This window comes from Mauremys reevesii, linkage group 5 (assembly GCF_016161935.1).
Source record: "Mauremys reevesii isolate NIE-2019 linkage group 5, ASM1616193v1, whole genome shotgun sequence".
Lineage (NCBI taxonomy): Eukaryota > Metazoa > Chordata > Testudines > Geoemydidae > Mauremys > Mauremys reevesii.
Window position 1 is genome coordinate 110,312,175 of NC_052627.1, and position 25,381 is coordinate 110,337,555.

General features: G+C 44.7%; 1 protein-coding gene and 1 long non-coding RNA gene across 11 annotated transcripts in view; one reads left to right on the forward strand and one right to left on the reverse strand.

Moving 5' to 3' along the window:
* The window catches only part of CPEB2 (cytoplasmic polyadenylation element binding protein 2), an 89,627-nt gene extending 85,909 nt beyond the window's left edge, over positions 1-3,718 (reverse strand). For 6 of the 9 annotated variants that reach the window (XM_039540049.1, XM_039540054.1, XM_039540050.1 and 3 more), the window contains exon 1: positions 1,850-3,718. In XM_039540049.1, coding sequence (XP_039395983.1) covers positions 1,850-2,992 — 1,143 coding nt within the window. In that variant the 5' untranslated portion in view covers positions 2,993-3,718. Of the gene's footprint in view, positions 1-1,398; positions 1,700-1,849 lie in introns of those variants that run through there. The other 3 variants (XM_039540055.1, XM_039540053.1, XM_039540057.1) reach the window with 2 other exon arrangements.
* Positions 3,719-4,046: 328 nt separating this feature from the next.
* The window catches only part of LOC120405982, a 66,818-nt gene continuing 45,483 nt past the window's right edge, over positions 4,047-25,381 (forward strand). The window contains exons 1-4 of one of the 2 annotated variants that reach the window (XR_005599028.1): positions 4,047-4,409; positions 18,376-18,462; positions 19,143-19,222; positions 21,560-21,597. This is a non-coding gene — a long non-coding RNA (uncharacterized LOC120405982). The remainder of the gene's footprint in view (positions 4,410-18,375; positions 18,463-19,142; positions 19,223-21,559; positions 21,598-25,381) is intronic. The other variant, XR_005599027.1, reaches the window with a different exon arrangement.

Sequence of the window (25,381 nt, forward strand, 5' to 3'; positions counted from 1 at the left end):
AAATAATGTAATTCTAATGACAATCTAAAGGATGCCAGATGTGCAATACTAAAAAAGGTTAAATATGATAAGTATTGATGGAGCTGTACAGACATAAAAGTTATCCTGAAAATATGGTAAAGCCACTGTGGTCAGATACTCAGGCAGACACCCCTGTTCTATATAATTATAGAAAATTATGTTGTAAAACTTGAATGCTTTGTGTTGGAATTTTGGGAGAGGCAGGCACTCTACTGAGAAACAAACTTTGGAGATAATGTCAAGTGTTAAAACAGGTCTTTAATCTTGCTAACTATGCTTTCACATCACTGTTTAGGTTTACTACCTACAACTGACATATTCATAACTGAATAATGGCCAGGGAAGTGAGAGGTGAAAAGAATTCCCCACAAATGTTAATGTTAGAGAGAACTGCTGTCCTCTCTCTTAATTGCTTTGGAATTTGTTTAAAACCAGAGCAAACTAAGCGATAAGATCCATGTTAAAACATATTTACCACACATGAACATATAAACATACATTTTCTTGTAGTACAATTTTTGAATGCCAATTACCAAAAAAAAATAAACACTTTACTTCATAAAATCCCAATCATACCTACTTGGTAAAATTCCACACAGTTTAATACTAGAATTAAGCAGAAATTAAACTGACTATGGGGCCTATATGGTATATTCAGCCATGAAGGGCCTAAAAAACCTTAACATGATGCAAATGTCACACACTATGATATGTTAACTGGAGAGAGAACAGCAGCTCCATGGAACAAAATATGACACGTTATCTTAGTCTCAACATACAAAACCAGGAAGAAAAGCAACCTCTTTAGCCAATAGGAGATGAGGATTCCATGCCACCCATTAAACTAGTAGGTGCAGTAAGTGCTGTAGGCAGGAGAATTAGGACAACCTGAATGAAATACAGTAGCGAAGCTGCTATTTGCCTGTATCGCCACATACACAAGTAACTCTAAATAAAAGTTATTCATCTTGACAGTTCTCAGATGAATTAAAGTCACTTAACGCCAAACCTGCCTATGCAAGTCAATGTATATGTTCTCAATTTTAAAGTATATTTAAAAAGTCTACCAAACCCCTGACCTTAAAACAAACCAAAGGACAAGGAAAGGTGTTTGTCTGAAGCAGGAAGGCTAATAGTTCAACAAACATGTTTTCTGGAGGGAAACCTGTTCCTTTTCACATTGAAATTGTGACCTTTTCACTAGTAGTATTGGGGGCAATTACAAACAAAACTAAACAAAAAATTGTTGACAGCTAAGGAAAGGACGCCTCTAGACAGCAGCTATAAAACCCAGTAAGTACAGTATCGATCAGTATAACTCACACTAAGAATCAATGGGCCTGTCATATTATTATTACTTAATCCGCTTTTGCTCACCTGATACCTACAGCAGCAGAAGAGGAAGAGGGTCGGGAAGAAGGGGCAGTCAACAGACCTCTAACCCGAAACGAATTCGTTTGCCCTCCCCCTCCCTTGCCGGGCGACGGGAGCTCTGCGGCACCCCGGCCAGAGGAATGGGGTCCAGACCCCCCCGAGAGAGCTGGAGAGAAACGGGGCCGAGGCCCCCCACTCCGCCAAAGGGCGCTCGCTGCAGCGCCGAGACTGAGCCTGGGCTGTGGCAGCCCCGCCCTGTTTCCACCAGCCGGCTCCAGCAGCGCTGTCCCTGCTGCCGGGTAACTTCGGCCGGGGGGACTCAAATAAAACCTCAGCTGTTTGCCCCGCTAGGGCGGGGACCTCCCCCCCACGGTCCGAGTGGCTTCCCCAGCGCTCTCCCCCATGCGGAGGGGGTCCCCGCTGGCGGCCGCCCCGAAGCTCCCGGGCCCCGCACCTGGTGGTGGTTGTAGGAGTTCCTCTGCTGCAGGAAGGCGGCCGCGGCCGCCGCCGCCTGGTGTTGGTGCTGGAGCTGGGGGCTCACAGGGGATCTCCGGTTCTGCTGCTGCTGCTGAGGTAAATTCATCTGCGGCGGCGGGGCGGCGGCCGAGAAGGGGCTGCTGAAGGGCCCGGCGCAGGGGTTGTGAGGCGACACCGGCGAGAAGCTCTGGAAGAAAGCGGGGTTGATCGAAGACGGGATCCCCGGGTAGAAGCTGGTCTCGGACTCCGGGCTCGGCGGAGGCATCGCGCTGATCTGGCTCCCGCTGCTGCTGCTGGAGACTGGAGGCTGCTGCGTTTGCGGCGGAGGCGGCGACGAGGTCTGCACCGACCAGGGGGTGCCGAAGCCGGGCAGCGGCGGCGGAGGAGGGGAAGCCGCTGAGGAGGAGCCGCCCCCGCTCTGGTGATGGGGGCTGGGGATCTCCGAGCTCTGCAGGCTGCTGAAGCCGGAGCCGAGCCCGCCCGGCAAGAGGGTCCCCGGGTTGCCCAGCAAGTGGCTGTTCGGGGGGGACTCCATGGGGGGCAACTGGGCTGTAGCCTGCAGGTGAGGAGGAGACGGAGGCGGATTCACACAGGAGGAGACAACCACCCCCACATTGGGGTCCGCGGCTGCCTGTGCCCCCGGGCAGGAAGGGGGGAGCCGCTCCGAGCCCCCGCTCTCTGCGCCGCCCTTCTGCTCGGCAGGGCTGAGCGGCTGGTAGGGCGGATAGTCCCCTGTCTGCGGCTGCTCCGGGGGGCGAGCGCTGAGGAGCTGGCGCGGCTGCCTGTGCTCCTGGTACTTGTCAGTGGGGTGGCTGAAGTGCTGCTGCTGAGGGGGGTGGCGATGATAGTCGGGGGAGTGGTGGTTAGTCAGGGGGTGGCTGCTGCCGAGCTGGGCTGGGCTGCTGAGCTGCTGCTGCTTGAACTCTTTCCTCTTCTGGCTCAGCTGAGGCGCAGGCGGTAGCGGCTGCTGCTTGTTTAAATCCTGGTGGTGGGGGCCGAGACTGGGTTTAAAGTCAGAGGAGGGGTGGCTGAGAGGGGGGTGTCCTGCTGCGGGGCCGCTGCCCAGCCTCTCGCTCCCTGCCTGCTGCTGTGTCACCCCCAGGAGCAGCTCATCCTGCATGTTTTGATGCTACGCAGCAGCCGCCGCCGACAGCAACAGAGAGGGCGGTGGCGACACACCGGACACGCTGCTGAGGGAGGAACCGGTTCGGGTGGGTGACGAGGGGCAGGACGGAATGAGAAGCTGATGCTGCCAGGGAGGAGAAGGACCCCGTGTAGGCAGCGCCTCCTACGCCAAGCAATATCTGGGGGCTGCTGCTGCCAGTCCTTGTAGGCAGTGGCTTAGGTCTGCGAGCCCACCGTTCAGTAAAGCCCCTGACACCCTGACCCAGCGTAGGGGTAAACACCCCCCTTGCAGGGGGAAGGGACAACCCCGCCTCTGACAATCCACTTTACCGGGTAAAAACCCCCTCCTGGGTTTAAAAAAAATCAACCTCCAGCATAAGATTTCTCTTTTCCCCACAATAATAATCGCCCCTCTGGGGTAAAAAAATCCCACATTCTAGACTCCTCATCAGGTTAAAAGAGCCTCATACTAAATCCCTATAGACTAGTCCTTCGCCTCGAACAATCCTGCAAATAATCATCAGCAGCACCCGGAACGGTCACCCGCCATAGTGACCCCGGCCTCTGTATAATCCCCTATACAGGACTATGGGGGGGCGGTGCTAGTTTGGGCACTGAGTGAAGAGAGGCTGTCACCGTCCCCTATTACATGTCCATCAAATAGGCCTGTTTCTGAGGCTGGGCACGGCTCTTCCCCTCCCCCTTAGCCTTCTCCCCCACCCCCAGTACCGGCTCCTAGCCGGCTGCAGCACCCTTAAGAACTCCGGAACGTTCGTCACGATCCCGTCACAATCCCCACCTTCTGGCGGGTCGACCTCTTTAATAAATCATGAGTCCCTCCCCCTTATTAATAATTCATGAGCGCACGCTACTCCTCTTCGTTAATCATTAATCGCCGGCTCCAGTGAGGGTTCGATACCGTCCTGCCGGCTGCTCTCGCGCTGCTCCAACTGACAGAGCGCGAGAACGGGCAGGCCCGGGCGAACGATGACACCCACCAGCAGGGCGGACGCTACCACTTCAATAAGGGGTAGATAAACGCGATTCCCCCGCCTCCCCAGTAATTCACTATATACCTGCCTGCTCCTTTAACGAAGAAAATATTTATTTGTATGGTGCACTTGAATACAGCTCCTTAAAGAAAATATTTTGCTGGAGGGGAACAAAATGCGAGATGATTCCCCCCGGGGAGGGGGGGGGGCTGAAAATGGTTTCTTCCACTGCCGCGGATCGTGCCAGGGACTGTTTCTCCGTCGCTGGCAGGCGAGAACTATCGTCACTGCTCCCTCAGCCCGACCCCTCCTACCGAGCTTATTTGCATTGACGCAGCCGCCCGCCGCAGAAGGGGCAAGGACGCAAGCGCCGCTGGGCGTGGGAAAAATGAAGCCGGTTGGGAGGAGAGAGACGTGGAGGTGGGTGGGGCAACGCTGCGGGGCGGGAGCCCGGCCTGAGGAGCGTGACGTGACGTGCTAGCCCCGGGGTTTTATAGGCCTTGTGCAAAGCCTGACGGCTGCCTCCAGTGCCCTAGGGTACTGCCCGCCGGCCCTTGCCTTCGGGCAGCTGGTCTCTCCCGCCGCGCCACACGGCCCTCCACGGTCTGGTGACCCCTCCCGCTCAGCCTCATCAGAGCCTGAGCTTCCTGGGCTGGCCCCTTGCGGGCTGATGCTGGGCCCGGGGCGGAGCGGGTTCAGTTAGCCTAGGGTGGCTTTAAAGCAATGGTTAGCAGGAGCTTGGGAGGTCACCAGAAGCTTTAGGCTGCGGTCCAATTCCTCCTGCTAACGATATAGGGGGGTCATTAAATAACAAATCAGTGAATAAGAAGGGAATAAAACTTTAATAAAAATAACCAGAGAGCATCTCTGCTGAACTGCTGCCCCCAGGCATGCAGTGTTCCCAGTCCATGCCGCCCCCCCCCATTCCTACGTTCATAATACTGTCCCATATGAGGCAGTGTTTCTAAATGATGATCTAATACAAACATATCTCTACATCTTCCTTCTTAAAGAAAAAATAACTTTTATATACATATATATAAACTGCTAACAGCTATCTATTAGCACATGTATTAAATTTTCAATCCAGGTAGTATAGTACATTGCCATAAACCTAATGTGTCAACTATCTAGAGAGGAGAGGTTATCAAACATCACTCTCGAGTCTTTACCACTCGCGTTTCTCAAATACCCCTTCTCCAGGCAGGTTAGCAAGTCTCCAGTCTTTCAGGATGTTTAATCTCCAGCTCTGATCTCAGTAACAGCCTTTCATTAGAGTCTGAGTTCTCTTGTGCTCTGACCCTTTCTCCTTCGTTCATTGATGGGAAATGCCAGAGTCCATATCTACTGTCAATGTGTTGAACCTTTTGGGGATTATTCATAGATCCCTTTGATTGTGTCTAAATGTGTCCCCCTGATCTGTCTGGACTACATAAAACCTTGGATGCAGCTGCTCTTTATTGGGACCCTTTGTCCCAAAGTATTAGAGGTGTGATTCCTCAGACATGCTCTTATCAGCTGGGTTAAGAGATGGGAATCCATGAGCTCTTTTGTCAAAATAATATTTCTGCTTCCGCTTCTGATTTTCTTTTGTCTTTAATTGTTATGAAATTTCAGTATCAGTAAATAGTAAATTAGGTCTGATCCTCTTTCCCATTAACAGCTGAGCTGGAGAAAAGCCATTCTCCAGGGGTGTATTTCAGTAACACTTTATACAAATCACCCCCACTGTCAAAAGTCTTTTTCATAAGGTTCCTTATTGTCTGTTTAGACCTTTCCACAAGTCCATTTGATTTGGGGGTAATTTGGACCTGGTGTTTTGTGATGAAAATCCCAATCTTTGGCAAATCATCTAAAATCTGCACTGGAAAATTGCAGCCCATTATTGCTAAAGACTTCATCTGAAATTCCCATGTCTGGAGAAGATTCCTTTCATGCCAGTTATCACTGACTTACTATTAGTACTGTGCTGTGTGGAAATTTTCATATACAGAGAATAATAATCTGTCACTATTAAATAATCCTTTGATTACAAGGTAAATAAGTTAGTGGCTACCTTCTAAGGCCTTTGTGGAACTGGATGAGGTCTCAGTGGCTCTGTCTGTTGGCATGGCATGTATTTCAAACATGAACAACAGTTTCTTATCACATTAGCAATGTTGGGATTGATCAGTGGCCATTACAGCACCTCTCATGCTCGTTGTTTGTACTTCTCAATTCCTAAATGACCCTCGTGGATCTTCTGTAGAATTTCTTTCCAGAGGCTCATTGGAATTACAACCTTACTGCCCTTGAAAATCACCCCATCTATCACAGTAAGTTCATGTCTGCAGTTCCAATAGTTTCTTATACTTGGACAGCAACTCCTTATTTCTTCACCCCCCCCTTTAATTATCACTTCTTTAAGGATTCCCAATGATTCATCTTTCTCTGTTTCCTCTCTTATTTCTTGCAGTTCCTGTAATGATGGGAATTGACTTTACAATGAAATCTAGATAAGCCTGCATCTCTGTCTCTAAAGTCTTCTCTGATGTTGTGGGAGCCACTGCTCAGGAAAGTGCATCTGCAGTAATCATGAATTTACTGGGTATGTTGGTCACAACCAAATCATACTTTTGCACCTTCATCATCATTCTTTGAATCTTTACAGTGCAGTCATTTAGCGGTTTGCTACCTAACTCTATCAGGGGCTTGTGGTCCATTTCAGCTTCCACTGTCTGGCCATAAATAATATACTGATGGAATCTCTCACAGGTAAACAATATTCCTAAAAGCTCCTTCTCAATCTATGTGAATCTGATTTCTGCCTCAGTCAGTGATTTGGATGTATATGCCACGGGTTGCCAACAACCCTCACACTTCTGTAAAATAACTGCACCTAACCCAGACTGTGAAGCATCTGCTGAAATTTTAATAGGCCTTCCTGATGCATAGAACTTCAACACTGATTCTTGTATCAGTTTAAATCTTCCCATGATTCCTCCTGTTCTGCACCCCAATACCATTTATTTTTGTTTTCCCCCCTTCTTAAGCTATTGTGCTCACCAGATACATGCAAAAGCCCCTGTGCCTGGTGCTCCACGTGATTCTCGTGCCTCCCTTTATTTCTGCTTTCAGTTGCAAATGCAGGAGTTAACTTCAAAATCACTGCAGTTTCCTCCTTATTCAGCACTTCTGATACCATTTAACCATCTTGGGGTTCATTAAATAACAAACCAGTGAATGAGAAAGGAATAAAACTTGAATAAAACAAACTAGAGAGCATCTTTGGTGAACTGCTGACCACAGCTATGTGGTTCTTCTCAATCCCCACCTCCAGGACACATCTCCAAATTCTTATGCTCATAATACCGTCCCTTATGAGGAAGCATATCTAAATTATAATCTTCTACAAACATATCTCTACACTCCTGGAGAGGTGAGAATTCAAAATGGGACCCATCTACTCAGCCTAAATGCATTGTGGCTGTAGGACAGGGGAGATTGTGCAGGCCCCCAGGAGAGATAAGGGCAGCCATTTGCTTGGGTGGGTGCAGGCATTGCACACTTCTCTCGCCTCGCCCCAAAACAAGAAACTAGCTGGGGACTTGCCTGCGACCTACACAGCTCATGTTAGAGTTCAGATTGAACCCATGAAACACCCTAAGAAGTGGGCTGGGGATGGCTTATGCACAATGGAGGTTGTAGGGCATGTAGTCCAGTTGTGGGATACATGCTGGATAGTGAGATCTTAAAACATACTGGCCCCTCTTGTCCCTGCCTCGGGTCGGCTGTGACAATAGTGTTAAATGTAAACCCATAAATAATTGGACAATTATATATAACCACTCAATAAAAGTAGATGTCAGTTGTCCTAAACAAATGATCAAGCCAAGTCTCTCTCTTTTTGTGCTCTGCCTTTGAAATAGAAGTACCAGTAATGGTACATCTATAGTGTGTATCAGATAGAGGTGTATATAATAAAATTATAAATAACGTGTATATGGGGTACATAAAACATATTTCCAACTCCATGTTTCCAGTTTCCATGTTTCCATCTCTTTAATGTAGGACAGTGATAGTCCCAGGGTCCTGTTCACACCTTTGACTCTTTGAACCTGTTCATTCCATCTAAATTAATACAACATATCCCATCTGTAAAATGGGGAGGGGGTAGGAAAGAATGACCATAGCTTGCCTCCTAGGCTATGAAGCCCTGTTCAATAAGGAGGGTTGTGAAGGACTGTGTTGAGATGGGAACTGCCTTAGAACAGTTTGTTTTTGTCTTTTAAGTTCTTTGGGGCAGGAACCCTCTTTCTCTGTCTCTCTCTCTCTTTTTCTAAATATCTGGACAGCACCAAGCACATTGTTGGCACTACTGGAAATTTAATTAATAATACAACTGGTATAAATAAAATGCAGACACTGTGTGTGGATTTTAGTGTACATGCAGAATTACATCGGTGTTTCCTCATTATATATACTAGCATTGAAATACTGCAGTAGTACTGCATATAAATAAGAAAATAACTCACCAACAGTTGTCATACACGGTTTTATCCTTCTCATTAGTTACTTGGGAAATCACACTTAGAATTTTAAGTATGGGTTACACATATAATGGTAACTGATTTTGTTTGCATTTCTGTGCAAAAAAGTTACTTTTACAGCAAATTCTTGCATTGGTAAAAGAAGACATAGCAAATCAGTGGTAGCTGACTAGTAGTTTTGGTATTGTAGGGTGCTGTCATGCGCAGGCCACCTCCCAGCACTATCACCTCAATCTCTGTATCTTGTCTGTCAGTCCCATGAAGCATACACGCTCGACACAGGTGGAATTAAGGTTCCCTTGCTTAGTGAAACACAACAAAAAATCACTCCATTTTTCACTGGGTGCACCCTTAGAATAGGGTTTTTCCACAGACCTCCTAGTCCTTCCCAAGTACCGTTTTGTCAGGGTGTCACCAGTCCATTTTGCCCTTTCCCCAGGGCTTGACAGCTACCTTCAGATGCCAATTGTCTCACCTCCCATCCGCAGGCTCACCCAACAGTTCCTTCCTGGGCTCTTATCCCAGCTCTCTTTGGGTAGGCAGTCCCGGTTTTTGAATCTTTTTCTGATATGGGCTCCTATTACCCCCCACCCCCATCCCGATTTTTCACACTTGCTGTCTGGTCACCCTAGTCCCACACCAGCCAAAACACCTCTATGGAAAGACCAACCCCAGTCTTTCCCATGCTCTAGTCCAGGGGTCGGCAACCTTTCAGAAGTGCTGTGCCGAGTCTTCATTCATTCACTCTAATTTAAGGTTTTGGATGCCAGTAATACATTTTAACGTTCTTAGAAGGTCTCTTTCTATAAGTCTATAATATATAACTAAACTATTGTTGTATGTAAAGTAAATAAGGTTTTAAATATGTTTAAGAAGCTTCATTTAAAATTAAATAAAATGAAGAGCCCTCCGGACCAGTGGCCAGGACCCAGGCAGTGTGAGTGCCACTGAAAATCAGCTCACCATAGGTTGCCTACCCCTGCTCTAGTCTTTTTAGAGGAAACACCACCTCCATGCTACTGGCAAATGACCCTGGGTCATCTTACCTATCCACCACCCCAAATTTTGAAACGGGGTGCTGTACCACATGCATACCTTATGAGCAGCACACTATTATATCTGGTAAAAAATTTTTCTCACTCAATACTGTTTGGTAGTTTTGCTTCCATTTAATCTGAAAATTAATTTGTGTGAGTTTTAAATAAATAAAATTGGGGTTTGGCTATCAGCAGAAGGCTTGCTGGGATGGTAGATCATTGATACGTTGTGTAGAACAGAGGAAAACAAGGATTTTGCTTTTCACAGTAAAACATGAGCCACAATTTTATGCCGGAATGTATTTTATTTCATATTTTTATTGCACTTTTCATTTTCAAAGCACTGTACAAATATTAATTAATCCTCAAATCCTTCTGAGGTAGATAGGACTGGCCTATCTTAATTTTAATGCTCAGCCCACTAATTCAGTGCCTTTCCTCTTTTTTTCATAGCTTTCATATATATTTTTAAAAATCTATTAAAGATCCAGACCTTGAGAAATTGGGAAGTAAACCTTCCTCTGTTGGTCAGATTAATTCAGATTCAGAATAGGTAGAACACAAATTTAAATTTGGTTAGAACTACCACAAATAGACATATATTGTGTATGGTAAATAGAGAATAGAGCAGTTTGTATATAATTAAAAAAAAAATCTGAATCCGGATCCCAGTCTTGCAATTTACAATATGTGGGCAGATCCCCTGTCCTCTCTTTGAGGCCTACTTATGTCAGTGGGGGGTGGAGGGGTTACCTGTATGTTGTAAACTGCATGATTGGGATCCTTGGTACCACAGGCAAGTCAGTAGTCTTACTCTATTTTCATCTTTTCACAATGCAGCTTGACCAGGCCATTACATTAATATTTTCTTGTCTGCTTCTGTCTTTTCCCCGCTTTGTTTGTTTGTTTGTTTGTTTTTGGTAGAGGAGGTGATTAGGATTTCTCCCAAAAGCATCACACACAATGTTGCCAAAGTAAACAAACCTCTCCATGAAAGAAAGTAAAAATGCATGCCTGGGATCCAAGTCCTATGCCTTACAAAAAGCTACTTATGAGGACCAGAGTGAATTAGAGCGAAGGGGGTCCTATTTCCCTTAAAATTTATTGATTTATTCCTTAAGTTTGCCTCTCCTGGTACGATAAGTGAGCGTAACCACTTATCTGAGATACATGGACATCTTAGTTTTTCAGTTATACAGCACACATTCTTGATGTTAATTATTATTTAGGGAAAAGGCAGTGGCAGATTTAGAGTTAATGGAGCCCTATGTGCAGCTGCATTTTTGGGGGACCCACCTCTGGACCCAGCCAAGAAAAAGAACATCCTCTCTTATCCCCCCCCCCCATTTTTCATTCTTTTTTCCTTCCTCCTCCTCCTCCTCCTATATTATAAGTAATGGGAAGTAAATGAAAATAAAGTGAGGTACCTTGTTTGTGGCAGGGGGCTCTGGGCTGGGGTTGGGGTGGGGGAGGGGGTGAGGTGTGCAGGCTCTGGGAGGAAGTTTGGGTGCGGAGTGCAGGCTCTGGGCTGGGGCGGGGGTTGGAGGGCGGGAAAGGGCAGGGGGGCAGCGCATACCTTGGTTGATGCAGCTCCCAAAGCGACCAGCACACCCCGCCCTCTGGCAGCAGCTCCTAGGCGGGGGGGAGGGTGTCAGGGGGTCTCTGCGCACTGCTGCCCACAGGCACCACCCCTGCAGCTCCCATTGGCCGCAGATCCTGTCCAATGGAAGCTGTGGAGTTGGCGCTCGGGGCGGGGGCAATGCATGGAGACCCCACCCCCCAGGGGCTGCAGGGACATGCCAGCCGCTTCTGGGAGCGAAGCGGTGTGGAGGAAGGGAGGCAGAGTGGGCAGGGACCCGCCTTAGCCCTGCTGCGCTGCTGGCATGTCTCTGCACACCCACTGTGGGTCTCCGTGTGCTGCCTGGGGTTGGGGAAGCATGCGGAGCTGCCTCCCCCGACCTACCAGAGGCACACAGAGATGTACCAGCAGCCGGCCGCTTCCAGGAGTGGCGTGGGGCCACTGGCCACGGCATGCAGGCAGCCTGCCTTCCTGAGCCCTGCTGCACCGCTAGCTGGGACTCTGGGGCAGGTTGTCAGATATTTGTCCTGCATTTTGGGAGTCACCCTGTCATTTGGGGCCCGCTGCTACCACATGGTAAAAGAAGCAGTGAAAGATAAAAAGACTTCCTTTAAAAAGTGGAAGTCAAATCCTAGTGAGGCAAATAGAAAGGAGCACAAACGCTGCCAACTTAAGTGCAAGAGTGTAATAAGAAAAGCCAAAGAGGAGTTTGAAGAACGGCTAGCCAAAAACTCCAAAGGTAATAACAAAATGTTTTTTAAGTACATCAGAAGCAGGAAGCCTGCTAAACAACCAGTGGGGCCCCTTGACGATGAAAATACAAAAGGAGCACTTAAAGATGATAAAGTCATTGCGGAGAAACTAAATGGATTCTTTGCCTCAGTCTTCACGGCTGAGGATGTTAGGGAGATTCCCAAACCTGAGCTGGCTTTTGTAGGTGACAAATCTGAGGAACTGTCACAGATAGAAGTATCAGTAGAGGAGGTTTTGGAATTAATTGATAAACTCAACATTAACAAGTCACCGGGACCAGATGGCATTCACCCAAGAGTTCTGAAAGAACTCAAATGTGAAGTTGCGGAACTATTAACTAAGGTTTGTAACCTGTCCTTTAAATTGGCTTCGGTACCCAATGACTGGAAGTTAGCTAAAGTAACGCCAATATTTAAAAAGGGCTCTAGGGGTGATCCGGCAATTACAGACCGGTAAGTCTAACGTCGGTACCGGGCAAATTAGTTGAAACAATAGTAAAGAATAACATTGTCAGACACATAGAAAAACATAAACTCTTGAGCAATAGTCAACATGGTTTCTGTAAAGGGAAATCGTGTCTTACTAATCTATTAGAGTTCTTTGAAGGTCAACAAACATGTGGACAAGGGGATCCGTGGACATAGTGTACTTAGATTTCCAGAAAGCCTTTGACAAAGCCCTCACCAAAGGCTCTTACGTAAATTAAGCTGTCATGGGATAAAAGGAAAGGTCCTTTCATGGATTGAGAACTGGTTAAAGGACAGGGAACAAAGGGTAGGAATTAATGGTAAATTTTCAGAATGGAGAGGGGTAACTAGTGGTGTTCCCCAAGGGTCAGTCCTAGGACCAATCCTATTCAATTTATTCATAAATGATCTGGAGAAAGGTAAACAGTGAGGTGGCAAAGTTTGCAGATGATACTAAACTACTCAAGATAGTTAAGACTAAAGCAGATTGTGAAGAACTTCAAAAGATCTCACAAAACTAAGTGATTGGGCAACAAAATGGCAAATGAAATTTAATGTGGATAAATGTAAAGTAATGCACATTGGAAAAAATAACCCCAACTATACATACAACATGATGGGGGCTAATTTAGCTACAACGAGTCAGGAAAAAGATCTTGGAGTTATCGTGGATAGTTCTCTGAAGATGTCCACGCAGTGTGCAGAGGCGGTCAAAAAAGCAAACAGGATGTTAGGAATCATTAAAAAGGGGATAGAGAATAAGACTGAGAATATATTATTGCCCTTATATAAATCCATGGTACGCCCACATCTCGAATACTGTGTACAGATGTGGTCTCCTCACCTCAAAAAAGATATTCTAGCACTAGAAAAGGTTCAGAAAAGAGCAACTAAAATGATTAAGGGTTTAGAGAAGGTCCCATATGAGGAAAGATTAAAGAGGCTAGGACTCTTCAGTTTGGAAAAGAGAAGACTAAGGGGGGACATGATAGAGGTATATAAAATCATGAGTGATGTTGAGAAAGTGGATAAGGAAAAGTTATTTACTTATTCACATAATACAAGAACTAGGGGTCACCAAATGAAATTAATAGGCAGCAGGTTTAAAACAAATAAAAGGAAGTTCTTCTTCACGCAGCGCACAGTCAACTTGTGGAACTCCTTACCTGAGGAGGTTGTGAAGGCTAGGACTATAACAATGTTTAAAAGGGGACTGGATAAATTCATGGTGGCTAAGTCCATAAATGGCTATTAGCCAGGATGGGTAAGAATGGTGTCCCTAGCCTCTGTTCGTCAGAGGATGGAGATGGATGGCAGGAGAGAGATCATTTGATCATTGCCTGTTAGGTTCACTCCCTCAGGGGCACCTGGCATTGGCCACTGTCGGTAGACAGATACTGGGCTAGATGGACCTTTGGTCTGACCCGGTACGGCCTTTCTTATGTTCTTATGTTCTTATGTTCTTATGGTTTGTTTCATGGTTAATCTGCTCCTGGGAAAAGGTAAGGTTTGAGACCAAATTTGATTTAGCCTAAGATTTTTTTTATTTTACTTGGGTAGAGCTTTTGCTTGGGAAACTTAAAGGAATTGTTATTGTCTCTAAAATGTTCTGCGTGTGGTTGGGAAGAACAACAAGGACTTTGTCACAGCTAGATACTATGAATGTTCATAAAACCTGTCTTGTGGAAAGCATTACTGCTAGCAGTATATCTCTCTGCTCTTATCCATGTGCATTGATAATTTTTAGCTGAGATGAAACATTCAGAGGAACAGGAGGCTGACAGATTTGCAGCATAGATTGTTTAAAGGTGTAAACGGTGACTATCTCATCTGGCTATAACTCTGTAGATGTAATGTAAGTTTAAGCTACTAAAAAAAAGTGATAGAATAACTCCAGGTAAGGGAGTTTCATCAATTTAAATTTGCACAATTGCAGGAAAATTATGAGGTGGGTCAGACAATAATTATTTAATTACATTGAGATTCAAAAAGTTGAAGCTTTATAACTGTTAAAACACAAGTTGTCACCATCACCTGTCAAAGGATACAAAGTAAATATCCTTAAATCAAACTGTAATAAGTTCTCAAGCACCACTTTTCTTACCTTCCCTATGTGTACATTTCAGTTATTATTGATGAAAATCCTTTTGTTGGTGTGTATGGTTGGTATGTATGGTGAAATTGACGTTTACCCACATTTATCAATTAAAAATCTAATCCTTCCAAGACAAAACAAAAGCATTGGTGAAGCAAATATATTGTAAGCTCTTTGAGGAAGAGACTGTGTTTATATAGTGACTAGCACAATGTGCCCCAATCCCAAATGGGAATTCTGGCAACAGTGTAATATATTTCATGACAATATAGCGTGTCTGAGAAGTTGGCATTATAAATTATAGACACTGTCAATTTCTGCTTACTCGTAGCACTTAAAGTTTGTGAGTGTATGTATAAAATTGCCTGAATGTTAACCTTTACAATCCCATTGGTTATTTTGCTCACATGACTGACATATAAAATGGGGCTATTGTCATAAGAGGGAAACAAGATCTTGTTGGGCTTCACCATGGATTTCCAACATCAATTCTTACTCCACAAACCTACCAACATGGCAACCTGTTCTTTGCAAGCTCTGGCTAACAACAGTTTGTCTCCTGCCCTCCCACCCCACAATTGTCCAAACACAATATTTTCCCATCTTACTTTCTATGTACAATTCATAAACATCTGCCAGTATTTACTATTAGTATGAAGTGGTTGCGACTCCATAATTAAGTTTTAATTCCATAGTGAAGAAATAACGCATCTCTGATTGAGTGTTGTGGTGTGGCTGGCTCTATGGAACCCAAAGGTTTAATTCCAGCTGAAGTTCTCTATAGGTCTCCAGGAATTCTTCAATGACTCTAATTCAAATGGACAATACCAGGAATCTACTGTTGGGAGACTCCCTCCAAGCCCTTCTGGAGAAATGTGTAAACCAGTTTTCAGGAGCTCTGCTGGAAAACTCAGATCTTGGTGAAGGAACTCTTGAACAAAGGAACCTTGAAATGGAAAAAATAATTCCTGTGAACTGAGGAGACATACATTGATTGGAGGGCCAGACCAGCAGAGGGGCAGAAGCTGTAGGGGTAAATCCTGTCTCATTCAACCCCAGAGCTGGGGCCCCTGGGTAATGTGGAGCCTACTTAAACTGGCAAGGAAAGGCTAAGTTGAGGCAGGAGAGGATGCATGTAGGTCTTTTGTTGTTTTAACCCTTTTCCTCTCTGTTTATATTCCTGTGGGTAAATAGATAATGCTTTGTGTGAAGAGGCTGTTCTGAGTCACTGTAACTTCATACTGGTCACAAGCTCCTGAAGAAAGTCTATGCAGGATTTTAATGCAGTTGGGCCTGCAAGAGGGAATATGGTTGGTAAATGGGGTGTTGTAGCCTCGTCAGTCAGGGTTAAAAGTGGAACAAATCACAGGATTCCATTATGAGAGGAGTGCAGGTATAGGTCTGTCACTTGGAAAGGGTACTCACAGAGATATCGAGAGAGGGGCGAAAGTACAGCTTCATCCGCAGAACTGTAACATCTGTTTTGCATTTAAAGGAGGGATTCAACCTCTTTGTTATGGATAAATGACAGCACAGCCTGGTCTACACTACGCGTTTAAACCGATTTTAGCAGCGTTAAACCGATTTAACGCTGCACCCATCCACACAATGAGGCCCTTTATATCGATATAAAGGGCTCTTTAAACCGGTTTCTGTACTCCTCCCCGACGAGAGGAGTAGTGCTGAAATCGGTATTACCATATCGGATTAGGGTTAGTGTGGCCGCAAATCGACGGTATTGGCCTCCGGGCGGTATCCCAGAGTGCACCATTGTGACTGCTCTGAACAGCAATCTGAACTCAGATGCACTGGCCAGGTAGACAGGAAAAGCCCCGCGAACTTTTGAATTTCATTTCCTGTTTGCCCAGCGTGGAGCTCTGATCAGCACAGGTGGCGATGCAGTCCCAAATCCAAAAAGAGCTCCAGCATGGACCGTACGGGAGATACTGGATCTGATCGCTGTATGGGGAGGCAAATCTGTTCTATCACAGCTCCGTTACAGAAGACGAAATGCCAAAGCATTTGAAAAAATCTCCAGAAGCCACAGCAAGGACTCAGCACAGTGCTGCGTGACAAGCATAACGGAAAGCCAAAGAATCAAACAGCGCTCATGGAGGGAGGGAGGGGGTTCTGAGAACTCCAGCTATCCCACAGTCCCCGCAGTCTCCGAAAAGCATTTTCATTCTTGGCTGGGCTCCAAGTGCCTGAAGGGTCAAAAACATTTTCCCGGGTGTTTCAGGGTGTATGTCGTCAATTTACACCCTTCACCCCCCCCCCCCCGAAAGAAAAGGGAAAAAAATCATTTCTCACCTTTTTTCAATGTCACCCTATGTCTACTGCATGCTGCTGGTAGACGGGGTGCTGGAGAGCTAAACAGCAGCATCCTCTCCTCTCTCCTCCCCGGTGGCAGACGGTACAGTACAGAAGGACTGGTATCCGTTCTCGTCATCATCCCGTGAGTGCTCCTGGTTGGCCTCGGTGAGGTCGGGCGGGGGCGCCTGGGTAAAAATAGGAATGACTCCTGGTCATTCCCAGCAGATGGTACAGAACGGCTGGTAACCGTCCTCATCATAGCAACTGGGGGCTGAGCTCCATCACCCCCCCCCATCTTGTATAAAGAAAAGATTCTGTACTCCCTGGACTATCATAGCAGCGGAAGTCTGGTCTCCTTTCCCCCCCTACCCTTTAATGTCCTTCCTGGACTATCATAGCAGCTGGAGGCTTCCTCCCCCTCATTTTATCTCACTAAAAAGTCTGTGTTTCTTATTCCTGCATTCTTTATTACTTCATCACACAAATGGGGGGACACTGCCACGGTAGCCCAGGAGGGTTGGGGGAGGAGGGAAGCAATGGGTGGGGCTGTTGCAGGGGCACCCCCTAGAATGGCATGCAGCTCATCATTTCTGCGGGATCTCTGGGGCTCTGACACGGAGCGGCTGTGCTCTCTGGTTCTCTAGTACACTTGCCCCATATTCTTGGCAGGACTGACTCTATTTTTAGACAAAACATTCCCATTTTTGCCTATGCGCCCCCGGCCGACCTCAGCGAGGCCAGCCAGGAGCACCCATGATAGCAGCAGACGGTATAGAATGACTGATAACCATCATCTCATCGCCAATTTACAATGGCATGGTAGACAGTACAATATGACTGGTAACCATTTCTGCTATCTTGCAAAGGCAAATGAATGCTGCTGTGTAGCAGTGCAGTACCACATCTGTCAGCAGCATCCAGTACACATACGGTGACAGTGACAAAAGGCAAAACGGGCTCCATGATTGCCATGCTATGGCGTCTGCCAGGGCAATCCAGGGAACAAGGGCGCAAAATGATTGTCTGCAGTTGCTTTCCCGGAGGAAGGATTGAGTGACAACATTTATCCAGAATCACCCGCGACACTGTTTTTGCATTGGGATCTCAACCCAGAATTCCAATGGGCGGGGGAGACTGTGGGAACTATGGGATAGCTACAGGATAGCTACCCACAGTGCAGCGCTCCGGAAATCGACACTAGCCTCGGTACATGGACGCACACCGCCGAATTAATGTGCTTAGTGTGGCCGCGTGCACTCGACTTTTTACAATCTGTTTTACAAAACCGGTTTATGTAAAATCAGAATAATCCCGTAGTGTAGATGTACCCACAGTCTCCCCATAGCTACAGCATTTACTCTCTGGGTATAGAGTTAATTTTCTGAAGATTTACAAGTAAATCCATTGATTAGTTTGTTTTAAAATTAATTTTAAAATTGGTCCTTTAAGAAATTTAGTCTTTTAGTTTTTCTTCCAAATGATCTTAAAAATGAAATAACACTTTCTTCAAACTTTTCACTTAGTTAAAATTAATTGAAATATATATTTGAGGAAATTTATGTTGAAATTAAGCTGCGTTATTAATGATTTTGTATCTAATTGTTATTATATAGGCTACCTCTAGGGTCTGGATAACAGCTCAGGTAACTCAAGTAATACCATTGTGACATCAGAGATAACTGAACCAGTCACCTCTACAGGTAATTTTCATGGAACGATTCTATTGGTTATAATGACTCAGTGATATGAGGGAGACTAGACATACATCAAGAATTCTCACTGATAGATTATTTGACTAAACTGCCATTGCTCTTTAAAGATTCCATGGCTGCATATTGGCTTGGGCACCAGTGTTTGAAAAGGCTCCCTATTGTGTCAGCTCCACTGTGTATTTAGGCATCACTGCTGGGAGAATTGAAGCAGAAGCACAGGGCTTCCTTAAAATGCAGAGATGTTGGGATTTCAGCCTCTCCCCAGCACTCCTTTCACATAATACAGTCTCCATGACATAGATCTCTAAACCAATAGTCAATTGCAAATTAAGGGCCAGTTTCACCAGTGCGCTTTGGCTGCTTTTGTGCTGCTCTGATAATGCAAAGAGGCTGAAAACCCAGTTTAACTGGTCAATGCCGTCTGTCTGCTTTAAGCAACTGCCTTTAAAATATTTTTAAATGATTTGTTCATTATTACATATCTTTAAACTTTTAGAAATATTGATTAGTGTATTCTTTTTTGGGTTTCTTGTTTTGTGTTCGTGTACAAAATTTTTAATCATAAAAAAAACTCCATAAAAAAAACTCCCAGACAAAAAAAATTCTATGTTAAAATGTAGCAAAGTTTGAGAATTAATATCAGTAATTTAGGGTAAAAAACATTACAGATGTTGCAGATACCAAAAAAGCAAGCACTGCAAACCCAGGAAATTAAGGTTACTCTTTAAAGAAATCCAAACAAGTGAAGGTAAGACATGCTAAGTTAAACATGAAAGCAACCTTAATTCTGTCCTGTAGTGTCAGAATGAGAGAACTACCAATGCAAAAAACCTATTTAAAAAAAATCATTTTAATTTAATCCGTGACTACAAATACTAAAATGACTACGTCATAATCGCATGGTGACTGCATGGTATCACTACAAATCAGAGTTAAGGTTGCTTGAATGCCATAACTGTTAATTTCCGTACATTAACATGTTTGGGTTTTAAGTGAAAATTTAACTCTGAATATTGTTATGGGTCACACATTCAAACTGAAAAGCTGAAGGTGACAGAACCAGAACAAAGTCAGACCAATCTTGTCCATCCTCTGTATGGAAAGCACAAGGGCCACTTTAATACTCTCATTCTCCCTCTCATTGTGGATTTGAGACCTGAACATCTATTTCCATCCTACCCAATGCCAGACAGAGTACCTCATTCTCAAAACAAAGTCTATAGGCAATACTTACAGATTACCTATTCTACAGTTTGTCTATTACACACAGAGAATAAAGGGAAGATGACTTAAAACTTGAAAATTTCTCAATACATTTGAAAAAAATTCTTGAGTAATTGTGATAGTTATTATGGATGTCATTGTACATCAAGTGGATCGTATGTAATTTGGCAGGACATCAGGCAAAATTACTAGTTTGCATAACCTTAATCCTGAATTTCCAGATTTTTAAAAAATTGCTTTTTGTGACTGCTTTACCATAATTTAGTACAGGGATCGGCAACGTATGGCCCGCGGCCTGCCAGGGTAAGCACCTTGGCGGGCCAGGCCGGTTTGTTTACCTGCCGCGTCCGCAGGTTCGGCCGATCGCGGCTCCCACTGGCCATGGTTTGCCACTCCAGGCCAATGGAGGCGGCGGGAAGCAGAAGCCAGCACATCCCTCATCCCACACTGCTTCCCGCAGCCCCTATTGGCCTGGGATGGCAAACTGCGGCCAGTGGGAGCCACGATCGGTTGAACCTGCGGACGTGGCAGGTAAACAAACTAGCCCAGCCCGCCACGGTGCCAAAGGTTGCCGATCCCTGGTTTAGTATGTTGTAACTATGGAGGAGAAAAACTCAACAAACATTTGAAGGCTAAGAAATAATCACTCTCTCTTTATCACTTTAAACGACTTGTCTACAAGGGGATTTTTACCATCAGAGCTATACCAGTATAATTACATTGCTATAGTTTGACTGTATAACTCCCCAGGTGGACACTATTATTCCAGTGTACGAGGGGGCCCTTTTCCAGTTTAACTTATGTCATATATTACACTGGAATAAGATTGTCCACATGCGAAGTTTTATCAGTATAGCTATAGCAACATAATTATGGTGGTAGAGTTTTTATGTACATTTCTCTGTGTTGACAAGCCCTTTAACAAAGGTTTTGTCTGGGAATTTATTTTGTCTCTCCATACTTCAGTTCATTCATGTGCTGGACTAAAACAGAGTGGATCAAGGCAATGAGAACACTGAGAATTCAGTGTATATCAAGTAGGCTGTCAGGTTCTCAGGAAACCAGACAGTAATAAACATATCTGTTTAATGAAAATATTCACTTTAAATTACATTGTCCTTGTTCTACAACGTTTGCATTTCTGTTGGGTTTAATAAAAGGGTAATAAATAAAGTTTTTTCTCTCTGAGGATCATAAACTAATATACCAAATAGCTAAAAATTGGTAGAACATTATCTCTCATAAAATGCAACTGGGTTTTCAGGCAAATATGACACTAGGGAATGATTTGACAGCTTTTTAGTCCCTACAGCAGGTCCTTTGTAGCCTAGTACCTTAGCACATCAACTATTTAATTTCTCCATCTCCTATATCACAGTTAGGGTTCCTTAAATATGTGGGCCCCAGGACAGTTGTCAAAAGTACAACAATAGCCAATTTACATGAAAATAGTATTCAGTAAGTCTTTAATAATAAGGCTCTGTTAGATGATAAAGGTAAATCTTAAGCAATATTTTCCAAAATGTGCTTAGAGTGAACTATAAACATGCCTCACTTTTATAGATCCATAGATTTTTAAGGCTAGAAAGGACAATTATGACCAACAGTCTGACCATAACTCATACCATAGAATATTATCCAGTAACTTCTGAATCAAGCCCATAACTCCTAGTTGAACTAGTGCATATCTTCTAGAAAGCCAGCTAGTCTTGAATTAAATACTTCAGGTAATGGAGAATCCAGTACATCCATAGCAAAAGTTAATCATTCTCACTGTCAAAAAATTGCACCTTATTTCTTATCTGAATTCGTCTACGTTCAGCTTCAAGCCATTGGATCATGTTATGCCTCTGTTTTCTAGATGAAAGAGCTCTTTATCATCAGAAATCTTCTCCTCAAGTAGGTACTTGCAGATGGTGATCAAGTTACTTCTCAACCTTTTGTTTATTAAGCTAAGTAGATTGTGCTTCTTTAGTCTCTCACTGTAAGGCAAGTTTTCCAGTGCCCAAATCATTATTTTTTGAACTCTTGCCAGTTTATTGATGTAAACCAGAGGGGTCTGCATGAGCTTTCTTCTGCCATCTATTGATGAACTGGGGAAAAAGACTTCAGGAGCAAACCATATTTACATAGACACACCTACTTTGCCTAGGAGATCAGCAAACAGACCTGGTTGGCCAAAGTGATTAATTGTGGCTGTTTTGGGATTAACATTCACTTTAGTCTTGGACAAAGGGGTGATGAAATGTGGTTATCCTTATTGTAGGACTAGAAGGCAGCAGAATTGTACTTACTATGCTCACTTGGTAACTGATGCCAACTCCAAGTGAAAGTCAAAGGCGGGGGTGGGACACACAGGTGTTCCTACTTGCTGGGGCAGACTCTGTTTAAAAGATCTGAGATGCCATTTGATCCTTCCCGTCCAATATCTAACGACAGAGCTAGTTAGACTCAGTTAGGAGTCTGTGTTTCTTCTCAGTGATCACTAGAGCTGAAAAGGTGATAAACTGGTTTAGGGGCCTGAGCCTTAGACCGGGTACAGGGACAGTGTTGCAATGAAAGACAGCACAAAACAGACAGCAGCAGTGAGATTCCCTACTACTCAGTGAAACCACTAATAGCTGAAATCACTAAGGACTAGGCTAGGTGGTGGAACCTCAGAGTATGCAGCTAATGGCTGCTTCTGGAGAGGCAGAGTTGTCACAGACATCTCACCCCTCTCCAGGGCTGGGGGTGAACCCACCTGATCACACCTCTGAACTTTGCTGACCTCAGACAACAAATTGAGTGTGGTGCAGTGGAGAGTGACATGTTAAAGGGACATTAATAAATCATAAGTGATCATCAATGATCTGGAAAAAGGGATAAGCAGTGAGCTGGCAAAGTTTGCAGATGATACAAAATTACTCAAGATAGTTAAACCCAAAGCTGACTGTGTAGTTACAAAGGGATCTCACAAAATTCAGTGACCGGAGAACAAAATAGCAGATGAAATCCAATGCTGATAAATGCAAAGTAATCTACATTGGAAAACATAATCCTGACTACATATACAAAATGACATGGTCTACATTAGCTGTTACGGCTCAACAGAGAGATCTTGGAGTCATTATGAATAGGTCTCCGAGAACATATGCTCAATGTGAACTGGCAGTCAAAAAAGCTAAAAGAATGTCAGGAACCATTAGGAAAGGGATAGATGATAAGACAGAAAGCATCATAATGCCACTATGTAAATCCATAGTATGCCCACACCTTGAATACTGCATTCAGTTCTGGTTGCCCCATCTCAAAAAATATTAGGGCTGTCAAGCGGTTAAAAAAATTAATCGCAATTAATCATGCAATTAAAAATTAATTGTGTGATTAATCGCGCTGTTAAACAATAATAAAATACCATTTAAATAATTTTGGATGTTTTCTACATTATCAAATATATTGATTTCAGTAACAACACGGAATACAAAGTGCATAGTGGTCATTTTATATTTATTTTTTATTACAAATATTTGCACTGTAAAAAACAAAAGAAATAGTAGTATTCAATTCAACTAATACAAGTACTATAGTACAATCTCTTTATCATGAAAGTTGATCTTACAAATATAGAATTATGTACAAAATAATAACTGCATTCAAAAGTAAAACAATGTAAAAACTTTAGAGCCTACAAGACCACTCAGTCCTACTTCTTGTTCAGCCAAACGCTCAGACAAACAAGTTTGCTTACATTTGCAGGAGATAATGGTGCCTGCTTCTTGTTTACGTCACCTGAAAGTGAGAACAGGCATTTGCATGGCGCTGTTGTTGCCAGCGATGCAAAATAAGTACATGCCAAAGGCGCTAAAGATTAATGTGTCCCTTCAGGCTTCAATCCAGAGGACATGCATCCGTGCTGATGACAGGTTCTAGTTCATAATGATCCAAAGCAGTGCAGACTGACGCACGTTCATTTTCATCATCTGAGTCAGATGCTACCAGCAGAAGGTTGATTTTCTTTTTTGGTAGTTCGGATTCTGTAGGTTCTGCATTGGAGTGTTGCTCTTTTAAGACTTCTGAAAGCATGCTCCACCCCTTGTTACCTTTGAGTGTGATCTACACTCCTTGTTCTTAGATGTATGACCTTGTATTTGGCTGTATTAAAATGCACAGTATTCAAATTATTCAGTTTTCTACACGATCCAGATTACTCTGTAGAATGGATGTTTCCTTATAATTATTTATCACTCCACCAATGTTTGTGTCATTTGCAAATATTCCAAGCAATGATATTGTTTTCTTCCAAATAATTAAAAAAGGTAGTGAATAGCATTGATTCAAGAACAGATCCCAGTGGGACCATGTAGCGGGGTGGTTACCCTGCTCCTGCCCTGAAGGGTTTAAACCAGTCCTGGGAGAGGGCTGTGGCTGGGGCAAAAAGCCTGGGCTGATTGGGGAAAGTAGGCTCAGCTGTGGCCATGCCCCAATCAGGCCCAGCTGGCCCCTATAAGAGGCTGTGAGCCAGAAGCCCAGGAAGTCTTCCTCTGCCTGTAGAGGGAGATGGGCCTGGCTGCAGGAAGCTAGAGACAGGGTGCCTGAGTGAAGCAGGGTTGGGAAAAGGCAGAGTTGCTGGGAAGCTCCAGCCTGGAAAGCCCCAGGCTGCGGCCTAGCAGAAGGCCAAGGGGTACTGGGGGTTGCAGAGGGCAGCCCAGGGGTAGGCCAAGGCAGCAGGTCCAAACCCAACCTTGCCAGTGATGAGTAGGCTGATATTGCAGTCTGCCCCAGGGCGTGTGGCTAGACGATGACTGGCAGTAGCCTTAGACTGAGGCGAGGTGAGAATAGTGGGTGGGGGTTCCCCAGGGAGGGGAGACCCTAAGACTGGGGGGGTTACTACCAGGGGGCAGCACCCCAGGTAAAGGGGCACCAGGGTCCTGGGAGGGACACAGAGGACAGGTGGATCACCGGCCTGCAGAGGGCGCTCCGGAGCTGGAACGAGCTAATTCCCGGAAGTCACCAGCAAGAGGCGCTGCAGGGGTGAGTCTGCTCCTCTACAGACCACCATGGGTGGCGGGTGAACTCCCGCTTTGGGGGGGCTAGCTCACTGGCTGTGCCCCTTCCGCCTGAGGCACTGCCCCCCATATGCCGGAGACCCCTCCTCCATGTAACAGGACGAGCCCTGAGGGGCCCCACACTGCGACTGGAGGAGTCCCGCGGCCTGCCAAAAGGGGTAACAGTTTTATGTCAACACAGACATTGATTAAGACAAATTTGGTCGATAATCAATGTTTTATAACAAAAACAACGTGGTATCCTTGTGGCACCTTAGAGACTAACAAATTTATTTGGGCATAAGCTTTCATGGGCTAAACCCCACTTCATCAGATGCATGGAGTGAAAAACACAGTAAGCAGAATATATATATATTATAGCACATGAAAAGATGAGAGTTGCCTTACGGTTGGTCAGTGTTAACAAGCCAGTTCATTTAAGGTGGAATTGGCCTATTCTCAACAGTTGACAAGAAGGGGTGAATACCAAGAGAGGGAAAATTACTTTTGTAGTGTTAACGAGGCCAATGCACTCAAGGTGACAGTATCTTCTCAAGTCCTTGCAGAAGATGAACTGGAAGACTATACTCTGCACTTGCAGGAGGTGAAGTCTCTCTGATCTACTACATCTCTATATCTACCTTTCGTGATCTGAA